General features: G+C 34.1%; 1 protein-coding gene across 2 annotated transcripts; it reads right to left on the bottom strand.

The window, feature by feature from the left end:
- Positions 1-214: 214 nt before the first annotated feature.
- Positions 215-13,437, bottom strand: ptgfr (prostaglandin F receptor (FP)). Of its 2 annotated transcripts, XM_073916069.1 has the most exons (3): positions 13,211-13,437; positions 7,843-8,651; positions 215-3,159 (listed from the first exon to the last, which is right to left on the bottom strand). In XM_073916069.1, exons 2-3 carry the CDS (start codon positions 8,641-8,643, stop codon positions 2,788-2,790), a joined length of 1,173 nt encoding a protein of 390 aa, XP_073772170.1. In that variant the 5' UTR covers positions 8,644-8,651; positions 13,211-13,437; the 3' UTR covers positions 215-2,787. The 2 variants fall into 2 exon arrangements, with proteins under 2 accessions (XP_073772170.1, NP_001172000.1); NM_001185071.1 differs by lacking the exon at positions 13,211-13,437 and having other exon boundaries at positions 2,788-3,159; positions 7,843-8,652.
- Between the last annotated feature and the right edge of the window lie 616 nt (positions 13,438-14,053).

Raw genomic sequence — 14,053 nt, 5'->3', positions numbered from 1 at the left:
GGGTGTTTCACAGTGATGGGTTGCAGCTGGAAGGGCATCCCGTGCGTAAAACATATAGGTAAGTTGGTTCATTCTGCTGTGGCGACCCCTGAAAATAAATGGCTGAAAAGAAAATGAATTAATGAATGGCCTAGAAAACAAAATGCCTTCCTTAAAACATGTATTTTTTCCTGCATGGACAAAATATTGTCGATAGAAAATGTGACTATCAAGTAATATTTTAACAACATCATCTTTTATTGTACATGAAGTAAAAGACAACACAATAAAATATATATTATTTTTCTTATCCTACTGCTCACAAATGTGACAAATGACATATTCACTTGCAAAACATTATCATAATTTTTATTTAGTGATAGGTCATATGACCCAGACATGGTTACTGTAGATTTATTAAGATATTTATATATTCTATAGCGCTTTGACACAAACTATTTGCTTTAAATAACATTTGTCAATAACTATAACTATTTACAGGAACCAAGTAAAATGTTCACATTCATTCTAATTATTATAAAATACAAATATCACATGTTCATATTACTCATATGAAAACACCTGACACAGTGTTGGGGAAAGTTACTTTTGAAAGTAATGCATTATATTGAGTTACTCCCCAAAAAAGTAACTAGTTGCGTTACTTAGTTACTTTTTATAGCAAGTAGTGCGTGATGTTACTTTTTTGCGTTATTCTTTCTTACCTTTTTTAAAAGCTTTTTTTCAATAGAGGAGCTCTGCAATCAACAACACACAGTATAACATTTATTTACCCATAAGTAACACATCAAATAAAAATAGTTTAGGATAATATTATCTGATGAACTTCCTGAGCCACAGCTCTACTTGCCGTATATACAGATTAATGAAAGTTTAAAGCAATGTGTTTGATGCATTTGTACTTTTTGTCTTATTAGTGAAGTAAAATTAGCATTGAGACAATACCCTTTTGACTTTTCTTCCATGCATTAAGAATAATTAGAATAGTGCAGAAATGTAAGGTCCTCATCATGGTTTCTGTTTATTTATGCAGGGAGAGAATTCTCATTGATTGCGGCATTGAACATTAATTTTAATTCAGCAATTCATTTTTTAAAAGCTAATTAATTAAACTAAAAAGTAACTTATGTTGCATGTTTAACTCGTATATTATTAAATTTTTAAAGTAATGTGTTACTTTTCTCATTACTTAGAAAAGTAATTATTATGTAACTTGTGTTACTTTTAATGCATTAACCCCAACACTGCTGACAACATTTAAACAATCACAGAACAACAAAACTTAACAAAATTGGCTATGTACAGTATATTCTACATTAGAGATCCTGGAAATTGCACTCTTCACATGTTTAAAGCTTTTAATCATGATCATTTTTTTATTTTCTGATAAGCAACAATTTTTTTATTTGTTTTTACACAATAGTTTTAAAGACTACAACCAAACCTTTTTTAAGAAGTGGGTGATAACAAATGACCTTTTGTTACATTTACTTGAGTAAACATTTTAGGTAACTTGTACTTTAAGAATACATTTAAAGGTGTGTACTTGTACTTTTTAAAGTACATTTTTAGAAAAAAAACATCACTTTTCCTCTGTTACATTTGGCTGCATTTGGGATTTTTTATTGTATGTTTTTAAAGGAAATGCTCATAAAAGGAGCCAAATTAAGTTAAAGGGATTTTTCACCCAAAAATGTATGCGATGAAAGTGATTCCAAAAGGGATTTCAAACCTTTATGTCTTTCTTTCTTCTGTTAAACATAAAGAAGATATTTTATAGAATGTTGAAAACTGGTAATCATTGACTTGCGTAGTTGGACAAAAAATACTATGGACTTCGATGGTTACAAGTTTTCACTATTTCAAAATATATCAAAATATCTTCTCTTGTGTTTAACAGATGTAAAAAATTTATAAAGTTTTTTTTTTTAAATTGGGTGAGGAAATGATGACAGAATTTTCAGTTTTTCGTGAACTATCACTTTAAACTGTAAAATACTGTAAAACTGTTCAAGAAAACATAACCAAATAAATATTAATATACTAAAGCACAAACACGAAGACAAATTTACACTTCTTTGCTCTCTTTTATCTTGTTTAAATGCAGATCTTGACAAATTTGCGACGAGAATGTAGAAAAGACTCTTGCAAATGACTGGCTTATGGGATGTTAATGTGGCCATTATACATGAAAGAGGTATGTAAAAGCTAAGCCAAATAGTTTGAAATGTATGGGTTTTCGCTTCATCACATTAAATGTAACAACGCTGTAAAACATTCTTGCCACCTTTAATTTTTAAGGTGAATCAAATTAAACTTCCATTTAAAATAATATAAATTACAGTCCATTTATATTTTGTCAAACCGACTAAAAACAGTTTGCAAAACGTATAAAATTAAGTTAGAGCACGATTAACTTAGACTAATTGATCAAATAATTTTTTACAATGTAGTAGCTACTTGAGTATTGTTTTTATCTTATACCTTTTTTACTTGTACTCAAGTATCTTTTAAGTATCATTTTCTACTTCTAGTACTTCTACTTTCAATTGAGTACATATTTTGTCTCCCCGTCGGTGCTTTTAAAGCATATAAATACTGTTGTTAATTTGAACAAATGTCTTAGACTTATTGCATGTCAGTAAGCTTTGGATTGGTATCCATTCATTTTTTTTTATCTTTCTGAATTTTAGAATGAATAGAAAATTTCACCACAAGAGACATTGCATGTTTTTTGGGGGTTTTTTTCTGCTAATAATTATAAATTATCAAAATGTAATGTAATTATCAAATATCTGTGAATTGAGATCTCGTATCCCCCAGTGAGGCTCGGGGGAGGTGAGCTAACTTAATGGCAGTGTCTGGTAGGAATGTTCCATCCAGGGGGGTGAAGTCTGGTCTGCTGATCACCGAACTACTGGCCTCCATGGTGGAGCTCCCTAGATTGCTGCTCTGCCACTGGAATGTAAATTTCAAGTGACGACTGCAAAGTCTCAACGCCACCTTAAAAAGTCTCCTCAAAACAGCCTTGCGTAGAAGGATGTAGACCCACGGATCGAGAATCTGGTTCCATGTCGCCATACGTACAACCAGCAGCATATGGGTGTATGATGTCTGATCCTCACCGCGATCCTGCAGGCTGAAAATGATGGCTGTTATCTGGGAAACAAATCATATAAAGGGATGAATTAGTGGGAAGGTATGAGGTATTGTATAAGATTTATATTATATTATATTATATTATATTATATTATATTATATTATATTATATTATATTATTTTCTATTATAAACACGGGTGACGCAGTGGCGCAGTAGGTAGTGCGGTCGCCTCACAGCAAGAAGGTCGCTGGTTCGAGCCTCGGGTGGTCAGTTGGCATTTCTGTGTGGAGTTTGCATGTTCTTCCTGCGTTCGCGTGGGTTTCCCCCACAGTCCAAAGACATGCGGTACAGGTGAATTGGGTAGGCTAAATTATATGTAGTGTATGAGTGTGTATGGATTTTTCCCAGAGATGGTTTGCAGCTGGAAGGGTATCTGCTGCATAAAACATATGCTGAATAAGTTGGCGTTTCATTCCGCTGTGGCGACCTCAGAATACAGTTTTTCTCAGTCACTTTGGTGCATTTCTCACAACACTATTTACATTTGCACAACAGTTAATGCATTTGTCAAAACAATTAGTACAAACTGCAAAACCTAGCTGATAACCTGCAAAAGTGTGTCACTTGCTCAAAATGGATAGCTCATTGCTCAAAAGCAAGTATTCATGTCAGTGAAAGTGTCAGTGTCATCAAGATGAAAGTCCTGACACCATTGTATATGAACAAGATAGTCAAATGGCTTTGTCATGTTTTTTATTATGATAGTTTACTCTGTTAATTTTTTTCCAATGCAAAAACTCAGATTTTGGTGACACTTGCTAAAAATGCTCAAGACAGCACTACAATCAGGGTATCTTCCGTCCAATCCATATCCGTTTCAAACAAAAAAAATGGAAAATAAAGAAAACAGCCATTTTTCCGTTTTTCATTTGCTCACAAAAAAACGAAAAATAGAAATTTTGGCTCGATTTTCTTTTTTTTAATTTAGGGTAGGAAAACTTATAAACAACTTCAAAATCCATTTTACACATGTAGGCGGTGCTGAAACACCCATTTTCCTCTGATTAGTCATCCAAATCTGAACTTTTGAGGTAGCCCTCAAAATAATAGCCCTCTGTGGACCAGCATCCTGGCTTTTCATTTATTCATTTTCTTGTTGGCTTAGTCGGGGTCGCCACAGCGGAATAACCCGCCAACTTATCCAGCACATTTTTACGCAGCGGATCCCCTTCCAGCCATAACACATCTCTGGGAAACATACAAACACACACCACACACACACACACACACACACAGGCACACACACACACAGTTTGATCAGTTAGCAGGCTTGCATCAATAACTACATCTTTGACGCACACGCTGTAAAGCTATAAAGTATAAAAATATTATAGTTATTTCACATTCATTTTATTCTTCAGTAGATCTGTAAATGATGTATTTTATAAACTGATAATTAATAAAGACTAAGCTATTAATAACTGTAATTCTCCAAATGAAAAAGGCCTGTCATTTTAAAGATTTTCTACAATTTAAGCAGAATTAGGTTAAAGAAAACTGAATTTGGCATAGTGCATGGATTTTTGTGGGAATCACGCGCTTTACAAACCCATCTCATGCAGTAGTAAATGCATAAAATGAAATGCAGACAGTTGGCAGCACCAATTTGTAGCCCATATGCAATATTTATATGTGCAATGTGGAACTGGGACAGCTGTAGCACTTTAACATAATTTTCTCACGAAGAGCAAATGTCAAGTTCACTGTTAGCGCAACGCACAGACAGCCAGCTCATATGTTAGTCTGAACTACAAGACATTATTCAATATGAATTATAAGTATGTGTTTAATTAGTTCCTTTGAAAATTTGTTCAATAATCCAGTGTTTTACAATGTCTCAAGTCTTGTTTGAGTAAACGCATGAGAAATAGGCATTGTGACTGACCGCATTGTAAAGGTTTTTTGCCCTTAAACTTCTTTTAGTTCGGCTCTTAAATAAGTTGGCAACCTGGAGATGTTGCTTGTGCACAGCCACCGATCATATTGTATTTTATTTAAACCCACTTATATAAAATATTCAGCGTAGCCTGCCATGGGCAAGGCTAATAAATTTTATATATATTGCGTGAACAATATGAATTATTATTAATATCAGCCTATTATTATTATTAGGGCAACACAGTGGCGCAGTAGGTAGTGCTGTCACCTCACCTCACAGCAAGAAGGTCGCTGGTTCGAGCCTCGGCTGGGTCAGATGGCGGAGTTGTGGAGTTTGTGGGGTTTCCTCCGGGTGCTCTGGTTTCCCCCACAGTCCAAAGACATGCGTTACAGGTAAATTGGGTAGGCTAAATTGTCCGCAGTGTATGAGTGTGAATGAATGTGTATGGATGTTTCCCAGGGATGGGTTGCAGCTGAGCAAACAATAAAGGGACTAAGCTAAAAAGAAAATGAATGAATGATGATTATTATTATTAATATTGTTATTATTATTATTAATAATAATAATTTTTAGGCCTACAGTAGCTCGGAAACAATCATGCAAACCAGGTGCTGCTCGGAAATGGCTATCTCAGTATCAGGTGCACAGCTGCAGGACATTTGGTAGCGAACTATGACCTTATTTTAATGACAAATGTCTAATAATACTGCTAATTTAATTTTTTATTTAATTTATGCATGTGAAATGAATGTAAGCCTGCTAACTGATCAAATAACAGAATATAAACTATATATATATATATATATATATATATATATATATATATATATATATATATATATATATATATATATATATATATATATATATATATATATATATATATATATAATTAAAAGCCTGGGTGCAGGTCCACAGAGGGCTCTTATGTTGAGGGCTACATCACAAGCTCAGATTTGGTTGACCAATCAGAGGAAATTGGGTGTTTCAGCACTATATGTGTAAAATGAATTTTGAAGTCGTTTATCCGGATACCTTAAATTACAGTTTTTCTTTGTCAAAATTGTTCAATTAAAAAGACATTTTAGGAAAAAAAGATTGAAACATTTTTATAAAATTTACATTTGTCAGATTTTGATAACAAGTTCAACATTTGTGTATGTAAATACTCAAGTAATAAAATAAGGACTTTTATTTTTATATGGAATGACTATTCAGCATTCACAAGTTTAGTTCATTTTGACTGACAATACAAAAGCAAATGACAATGTTATAAAACAGCAGAGAGTTGTATGAAAGCAGATGATGCATGTCCAAAAGCGTTTGCAATTTGGAAGGAATGAGAAACTGCCACTGCTACTAATGAGGTGCACAAATGACTAATTGTTGGATTAACTTTTGTGCAAATGTAAATATTGTTGTGAGAAATGCACGAAAGCCACTGAGATAAACTGTAATATTATTCAGTCACAAGATACAAAATAAAGTATTCCAGAGAGACATATTATATTATATTATATTATATTATATTATATTATATTATATTATATTATATTATATTATATTATATTATATTATAATATATTATATTATATTATATATATTATTATATTATATTAATTTATTCATTTTCCTTCAGCTAATCTCTATTTTAGAGGTGGCGTACAGCTGAATGAATCGCCAACTATTCCAGCATATGTTTTACACAGTGGATGCCCTTCTAATCGCAACCCAGTGTTGGGAAACACCTACTGTATACACACTCATTCTCATTCTCACACACACAGACACACTCATACACTATAGACAATTTAGTTTATTTAATTCACCTACAGTATAGTGCGTGTCTTTGGACTGTGGTAAAAACTGGAACTTCAGGAGGAAACTTACGCAAACACGGGCAGAACATGCAAATTCTACTCAGGAATGTCAATTGACCCAGCCAGGACTTGAACCAGTGACCTTCTTGCTGTGAGGTGACAGTGCTAACGACTGTGCCATATTATATTATTCATGCATTCATTTATTTTATTTTCGCCTTTGTCCCTTTATTAATCTGGGGTCACCACAGCAGAATGAACCGCCAACTTATCCAGCATATGTTTTACGCAGCGAATGCCCTTCCAGCTACAACCCATCACTGGAAAACACCCATACACTCTCATTAACACACATACAGGACAATTCACCTATAGTGCATGTCTTTGGACTTGTGGGGGAAACTGAAACACCCAGAGTAAATCCATGCGAACACTGGGAGAACATATTATATTATATTATATTATATTATATTATATTATATTATATTATATTATATTATATTATATTATATTATATTATATTATACAGTATTACATCATTGAATAAATATCAGTATCATCTTTGAATAGATTATTACATCTTATGACCTACATCCTTGAATAAATTCAGTATCTCAAAACATTATCTGGACAAATGCAGTTGCCATGGCAAATCAGTATCTTTCCTGTAATTGTGCTTCCATGTTCTGAACTACTGCCCAGGATGAATCCAGCATTCATATACAAAATTAATCAAATTAATAAACCAGTAAGTAACTAAACATTATAATTCTTTTGAGACATTATTGATATATTGTTCTACTCTGTGAATCATAACCATTAAAAAAAGCTCTTTAAATCTTTAACTTTGACTGAGGTGAATCCAGAAAATAAGAACATTTTCTCCCTTTTAATTTAATTGCAAAAAATACTGTAAATGACTTTATTTCCTCATTTTAGTAATTCTACCAGCCAGTGTGCGAAATAAGAAGCGCTTTCTCACCAAAATTGGTCCCCAGCACACACAGGAAACCAGCATGATTGCCAAAAGCTGACAGACCATCTCCGAATGGTGTGATGCCTTACGACTATGGCGATGATTATTTCGGTCAAGTTGTACCCTACTCCGCAGGAGAGTGAGAAAAGTCATAGTATTGCACAATAGTGAGACGAGGAGAGCCAGCAAACCCAGAGCAGAGAATAATATGGGCAGAAGCGTATCCATCCAGTCACGCGGGCCCTGCAAACGGAAGAAGCACCAGCTCCTCGAGCGCTGCACCTGGTATGAGCGCTGAAACAGGACGGGCAGTAGGGCCACCAGCAGACCAAGGAGCCAGGTGACACCCAGCAGCCTCTTGACATGATGGGACCCCAGAGCTGTGGTGTGGAAAAGGGGACGGGTCACTCCGATACAACGCTCCACTGCCATCAGACACCCCAGCAGCAGAGGAGTCAAGCCGAAAAAAGCCATGCAAACTCCAAAAAAGTCGCACAAAGACTTGTGATTGTCAAATGTTTCCCATTCTTTCTGGGACACGTACACGTAGAGAGCCAGAGAGCCATTGATCAGGTGTCCCAAAAAGTCGGTGATCACCAGACCGCTAGCAAACAGGAGGAACGCGGCTTTAGACTTGTATCGGAACCTGTGGTAGGCTTTGATCAGGATGAAGAGAGCCAGTGTGTTGGAAACGATGCCCACTGTCATTGAGATGCCAGTTGAAGTAACAGACACTTCTCTTTTGGGACAGCTCCCGTTACACACATTGCTTGACATCAAACATCCAGCTGATCTGTTATGAGACATGTTCGGTACTGCAAAAAAAAATGAAATAACATAATAATAATAATCATGATGAACAATTTTTCAGTTTTGTGATCTTTTTGTGTATGTAGTGCATCCAGAAAGTATTCATAGCGCTTCACTTTTTCCACATTTTTTGTTACAGTCTTATTGCAAAATGGATTCATTAATTTCCTCAAAATTCTACACACAATACCCCATAATGACAATGATGATAATAATGATTTTTTGAAATTGTTGAAAATTAATTAAAAATAAAAAAGCTGAAAAATCACATGTACATAAGGATTCACAGCCTCAATACTTTGAATAATGTGTTGATGCACCTTTAGCAACAATTACAGCCTCGAGTCTTTTTGAATATGTTGCCACAAGCTTGGCACACCTGTCTTTGGGATTTTTTGCCCATTCCCTTTTTGTTTAAATATTTTTTATTAATTTTCAAACATATCCATTTACAAACCCTATAACCCTTACATAGAATAGAACAAAACATAACTGTCAATCTCTTCAACCTACAATTAAAAGAGTTTGGAGAAACATAGCAATGTTAGTAATAATAATAATAATAATAATAATAATAATAATAATAATAATAATAACAAAAAAACAATAATATAAAATAAATAACTAAGATAAAAACAAAAGTACAAAACAAAAAAGTAACAATAATAAAAAAATAAATTGGTAAAAAAAATTAACAATAATAATAATAAAAAATATAAAAATAAATAAATTATATTTACATAAATATTTTGGGTATTACTTAATATGGTCAACATAATCAATAAAGGGCTGCCATATTTTATAGAAATTTTAATTGATCCTCTATAAGAGTATCTGATTTTTTCAAGCTAAAAACAAGACATAGGACCCTATCATACACCCGGTGCAATGTGGCGCAAGGCGCGGCGCAATAGTCTTTTGCTAGTTTCAGCTTGGCGCAAGAGTCGTTTTGAGGCGTTGCGCTACGCTGTTTAAATAGCAAATGCATTAGCGCTCATATGTGCGCCCATAGGCGTTCTGGTCTAAAAAGGAGGCCGTTCTGAGGCGCACTGAGAGGCGCACTAATTTAATCAATTTTGGAATAAGGCTGTAATGTAAAAAAAAAAGTGAAAAAAGTAAAGCGCTATGAATACTTTCAGAATGCACTGTATGCTTCTCTGTTTTACTACCAGTTTTGTTCATTCTGCACTGGTCTTTGAGTTCACTAAACATTACAAAATAACCAACCATGAGCACAATACACAGAAGATATAAGGAAAAAACAACCATAACCAAGAATAACATTGAACAAGAAAAAATACAAAAAAAGAAGATGAGTCTTGAACCAAGTCCACTTATAGCTGTTCTTGGCATATTTAGTAACTTAGAGATGTTTAATAAATATGAAAGACAAGCCATGTTATTCCGTATGGTAACAGCCAAAAGGGTAATTTTGAGAATGTGGAAAATTGAATTTGTACCAAAATTTGGTATGTGGGGTAAAGTTATGATAACAAGCTTGCTTTGGAGAGGTTGAGATATATCAATAATGATAAATTGAAGATATTTGATACAACATGGGGACAGATATTAGAACACCTAATGCACTGGAAGAAATGCAAGCATAACCAATCACCCCTGTCAGTAACATCGTAATTAAAGATTGAGTATAAACGATATTCTCTATTCATAATCTATAATGTTTTTAAAAATGTGCCCAAACTATTGTTTGACAATAAAACTATGGTCAGGATAATGCCTTTTTTTGTAATATGAGAACAATGTTAATTCATATTTATGTTTTATACATTTCCTGATCAGCTAAATTATATTTTGCTCTCATGTGCATTTGTTCCTCTTGTGTTCTGTTGTTCTGTCATAGATTACTGTTTTTATGTATTACATTTTATATGTATAATAATTATAAAGTTATTTATATTATTTTTGAATTGTATTGGAGATTTTGCTGTAGTTTTTTTTGTACTTTTATAAAATGCTAAAAGCACATAAAAAAAAGAGAACAATATTAAACATAAAAGAATAATAAAAATTTTGCTTCCCACAAAAAAAAAAAAAAAAAAAAAAAAAAAAAAAAATATATATATATATATATATATATATATATATATATATATATATATATATATATATATATATATATATATATATATATTAAGGGGTTGGACAATGAAACAGAAGCTCTGGCCAATTTAGTGTTGGAGGTTTCATGGCTAAATTTGACCAGCCTGGTAGCCAATCTTCATTTATTGATTGCACATTCCACCGCTAAGAGCAGGGCGTGAAGGTTTAATTGGCAGAGCAATAGTACTGTTTTTTTTTTTCTTTCTTTCTTTCTTTCTTTTTAATGAGGACAAATTGTTGGTCTCGCTGATGCATCTGTTACCAAGACAGCAAGTCTTTGTGATGTATCAAGAACCACGATATCCATGGTAATGTCAGCATACCACCAATATGGACAAATAACATCTAACAGGAGTAGCTGTTGATGCAAGAGGGAGCTGTCTGAAAAGGATGTCCAAGTGCTAACACTGATTATATACAAAGAAAAAAAAAAACATAAAATCACAGCTGCCAACTCATTCATTCATTCATTCATTCATTTTCTTTTCGGCTTAGTCTCTTTATTAATCTGAGGTTTATTAATCTGACAGCGGAATTAACTGCCAACTTTACCAGCATATGTTTTACGTAGCGGATGCCCTTCCAGCCGCAACCCATCACTGGGAAACCCACACACACTCATTCGCACACATACATACACTATGGTCAATTTAGCCTACCCAATTCACCTGTATACACATGTCTTGGGAATGTGGGGGAAACCGGAGCACCCGAAGAAAACCCACGCGAACGCAGGGAGAACATGCAAACTCCACAAAGAAACGCCAACTAACCCAGCCGAGGCTCGAACCAGCGACCTTCTTGCTGCGAGGCGACAGCACTACCTACTGCGCCACTGCGTCGCCCAGCTGCCAACTCACTGCAGAATTAAATGTACAGCTCAACTTTCCTGTTTCCAGTTTGTCGGGAGCTCCACAGGGTCAGTATACATGGCTGGGTCGCTATAGCAAAAAAAATTGGTCATTCGTGCCAATGCCAAATGTCAGATTCAATGGTGCCAGCAGTGAAATCTTTTTTTCTGAAAAGTATTTTTCTCTGATGAGTCTACATTCACTGTCTTTCCCACATCCAGAAGAGTTATTACTGCCAAAGACCACCAAACCATTCTAGAGGACCATGTGCACCCAAATGTTCAAACATTGTATCCTAAAAGCTATGCCATGAATCAAGATACAGTAATAATGCATCAAAACACACAGCAGGACTAGTGACATAGTAGTTTGATGAACATGAAAGTGAAATTGAACATCTTCCATGACCTGCTCAGTTACCAGAGCTAAATATTATCGAGCCACTTTGGGGTGTTTTGGAGGAGTCATGAAATGTTTTCCTCCACCAGCATCATATAGTGACCTGGCCACTATTCTGCAAAAAGAATGGCTCAAAATCCCTCTGGCCATTGTGCAGGACTTGTATGTGATTCCCAAGAATAAATGATGCTGCAAAAGGAGGCCCCACACCATTCTAATGAATTATTGTGATCTAAAACCAGGCATTCTGTTTCATTTTCCAGTTTCAAAATCACTAGTCCTTGTGTTAAATTGAAATTGTTTTTCAAATATCCAAGTACTGTTTAACTGAGATATTGTTCAACACACTTTTAAGCAACGTTTTAATTACTAATTTTTTTTGTCTTTAAAATGATGCCAGTACATAATATTTTACAATGCTTAACGTGTAATTTAAAGGCTTAAACAGGTTAATCAGGTCAGATCAGGCAGGTCAGTGTATAATAGTGGTTTCCTTAGCCAATCTGGGGAAACAAATCTAAAAGAGGCAGTTCACCTAAAACTGAACATTCTACCATTATTTATTCACCCTTCACCTTTCACAAACTTGCTTGAGTTTTTTCATAAGATAAGTTGTTTTGAAAAATGTTGGTAACCTGCAACCATTGACTTCAATGGTATATTTATTTTCTATTATTAAAGAGTTTATAGGTTTTTAACGTTTTTCAAAATGTCTTCTGTGTTCAACAGCAAAAGGAAAATAAAGGTAGGAAACCACTTGAGGAAGAGTAATATCGACGTTGAAATTAAGAAGAAAAAAGTAGGCTCGTTAATAGTGTATTGAGAGAGAGAGAGAGAGTAAGAGAGAGAGAGAGAGTATTACTGTAAGATTAATATTCATTGTTTAGTCAACACTGTGTTGCAATGTAAGCTACAGGTTTACAGTCGAGCATTATTAAGGAATAAAATGGTCTGCTTAAACATGCTATAATAAACTTAACAAATGTAAGACCAATCTAAAGCTTACCAGAAACTTTGACAACTTTTTTTTTACTTTCGGCAACTGAAACGAAACCTTTTAAATTCGCCTTAACATAATTAAGTTCAGGAATCAGATTTATATTGAAAATATTTTCATATTTACAATCAAAATTATAATCACAACCAAATACAAATTACAACCATCAACAACATTTTCCTCCAGATTTACTCACCGACACCGTAATCAATCTGACGAGTCTATAAATCCAGGTTCATTCGCTCCAACAGTTTGATTTAGCCTACAGCAGCTGAGAAAATCCAGCAACACTGAAATCCAGCAACACTGACTGCTGCACTGCTGAATATCAGCCTGTGATGCGCGCGCTCGAAAATTACCACAACAAAACAAACTGGCATAGCTGCTGGAGATATGATTTTTTTTTTTTTTTTTTTTTTTTGATTTTTTGAGGGTATGGGGGTGGCGGGGTGATTTTTTCGTCTGATTACATACTCCATCACTCAGATTACAGTAGACTATCATCATGCGAAATCAAACCATTAAGCAATGCCATTTTAATAAAATTAGAGCATTTCCCCCCTCAAACCTTGTTTAAGCGTTAATAATTTAAAGTGGTTCCAAACTGATATGTATTCATATTGTCCTATTCTTGACCATGTCTCCATGCCTTATAGGCTAATCATTGAGTTTTAGACAATTGATTTCAGATTATATTTGCATTTGAAACACATTAAATAACAAGTAACGGGCATTTGTAATCTTAAATAATTTATTTTAATTATAACGAATGTTAAAAAATACAATTTGAATGATAGATCTATGTGAATGATTTAAGTATTTTTTATGGTCATTTTTTTAGTTCTTAGTCAGTATCTATAACTGACACATACAAACGTGCAGCTTTATGTAAGACAGTTCTGATGGTACTGGTGGAGAGACAATTCTAAATATTCTTAACAAAACTCTGCAGCGACAACCAGTTATGCAAATATTGTTTATTTAGGGTGCAACAGGTTGTAATATTTTAGCTTAAGAACCAATCCACACTATTAAATAC

The sequence above is a fragment of the Danio rerio genome, chromosome 11, assembly GCF_049306965.1.
Source record: "Danio rerio strain Tuebingen ecotype United States chromosome 11, GRCz12tu, whole genome shotgun sequence".
In the NCBI taxonomy this organism is placed as follows: domain Eukaryota; kingdom Metazoa; phylum Chordata; class Actinopteri; order Cypriniformes; family Danionidae; genus Danio; species Danio rerio.
The sequence above is the reverse complement of the archived record's forward strand: the minus strand, read 5'-3'. Positions and strand labels throughout refer to the sequence as shown.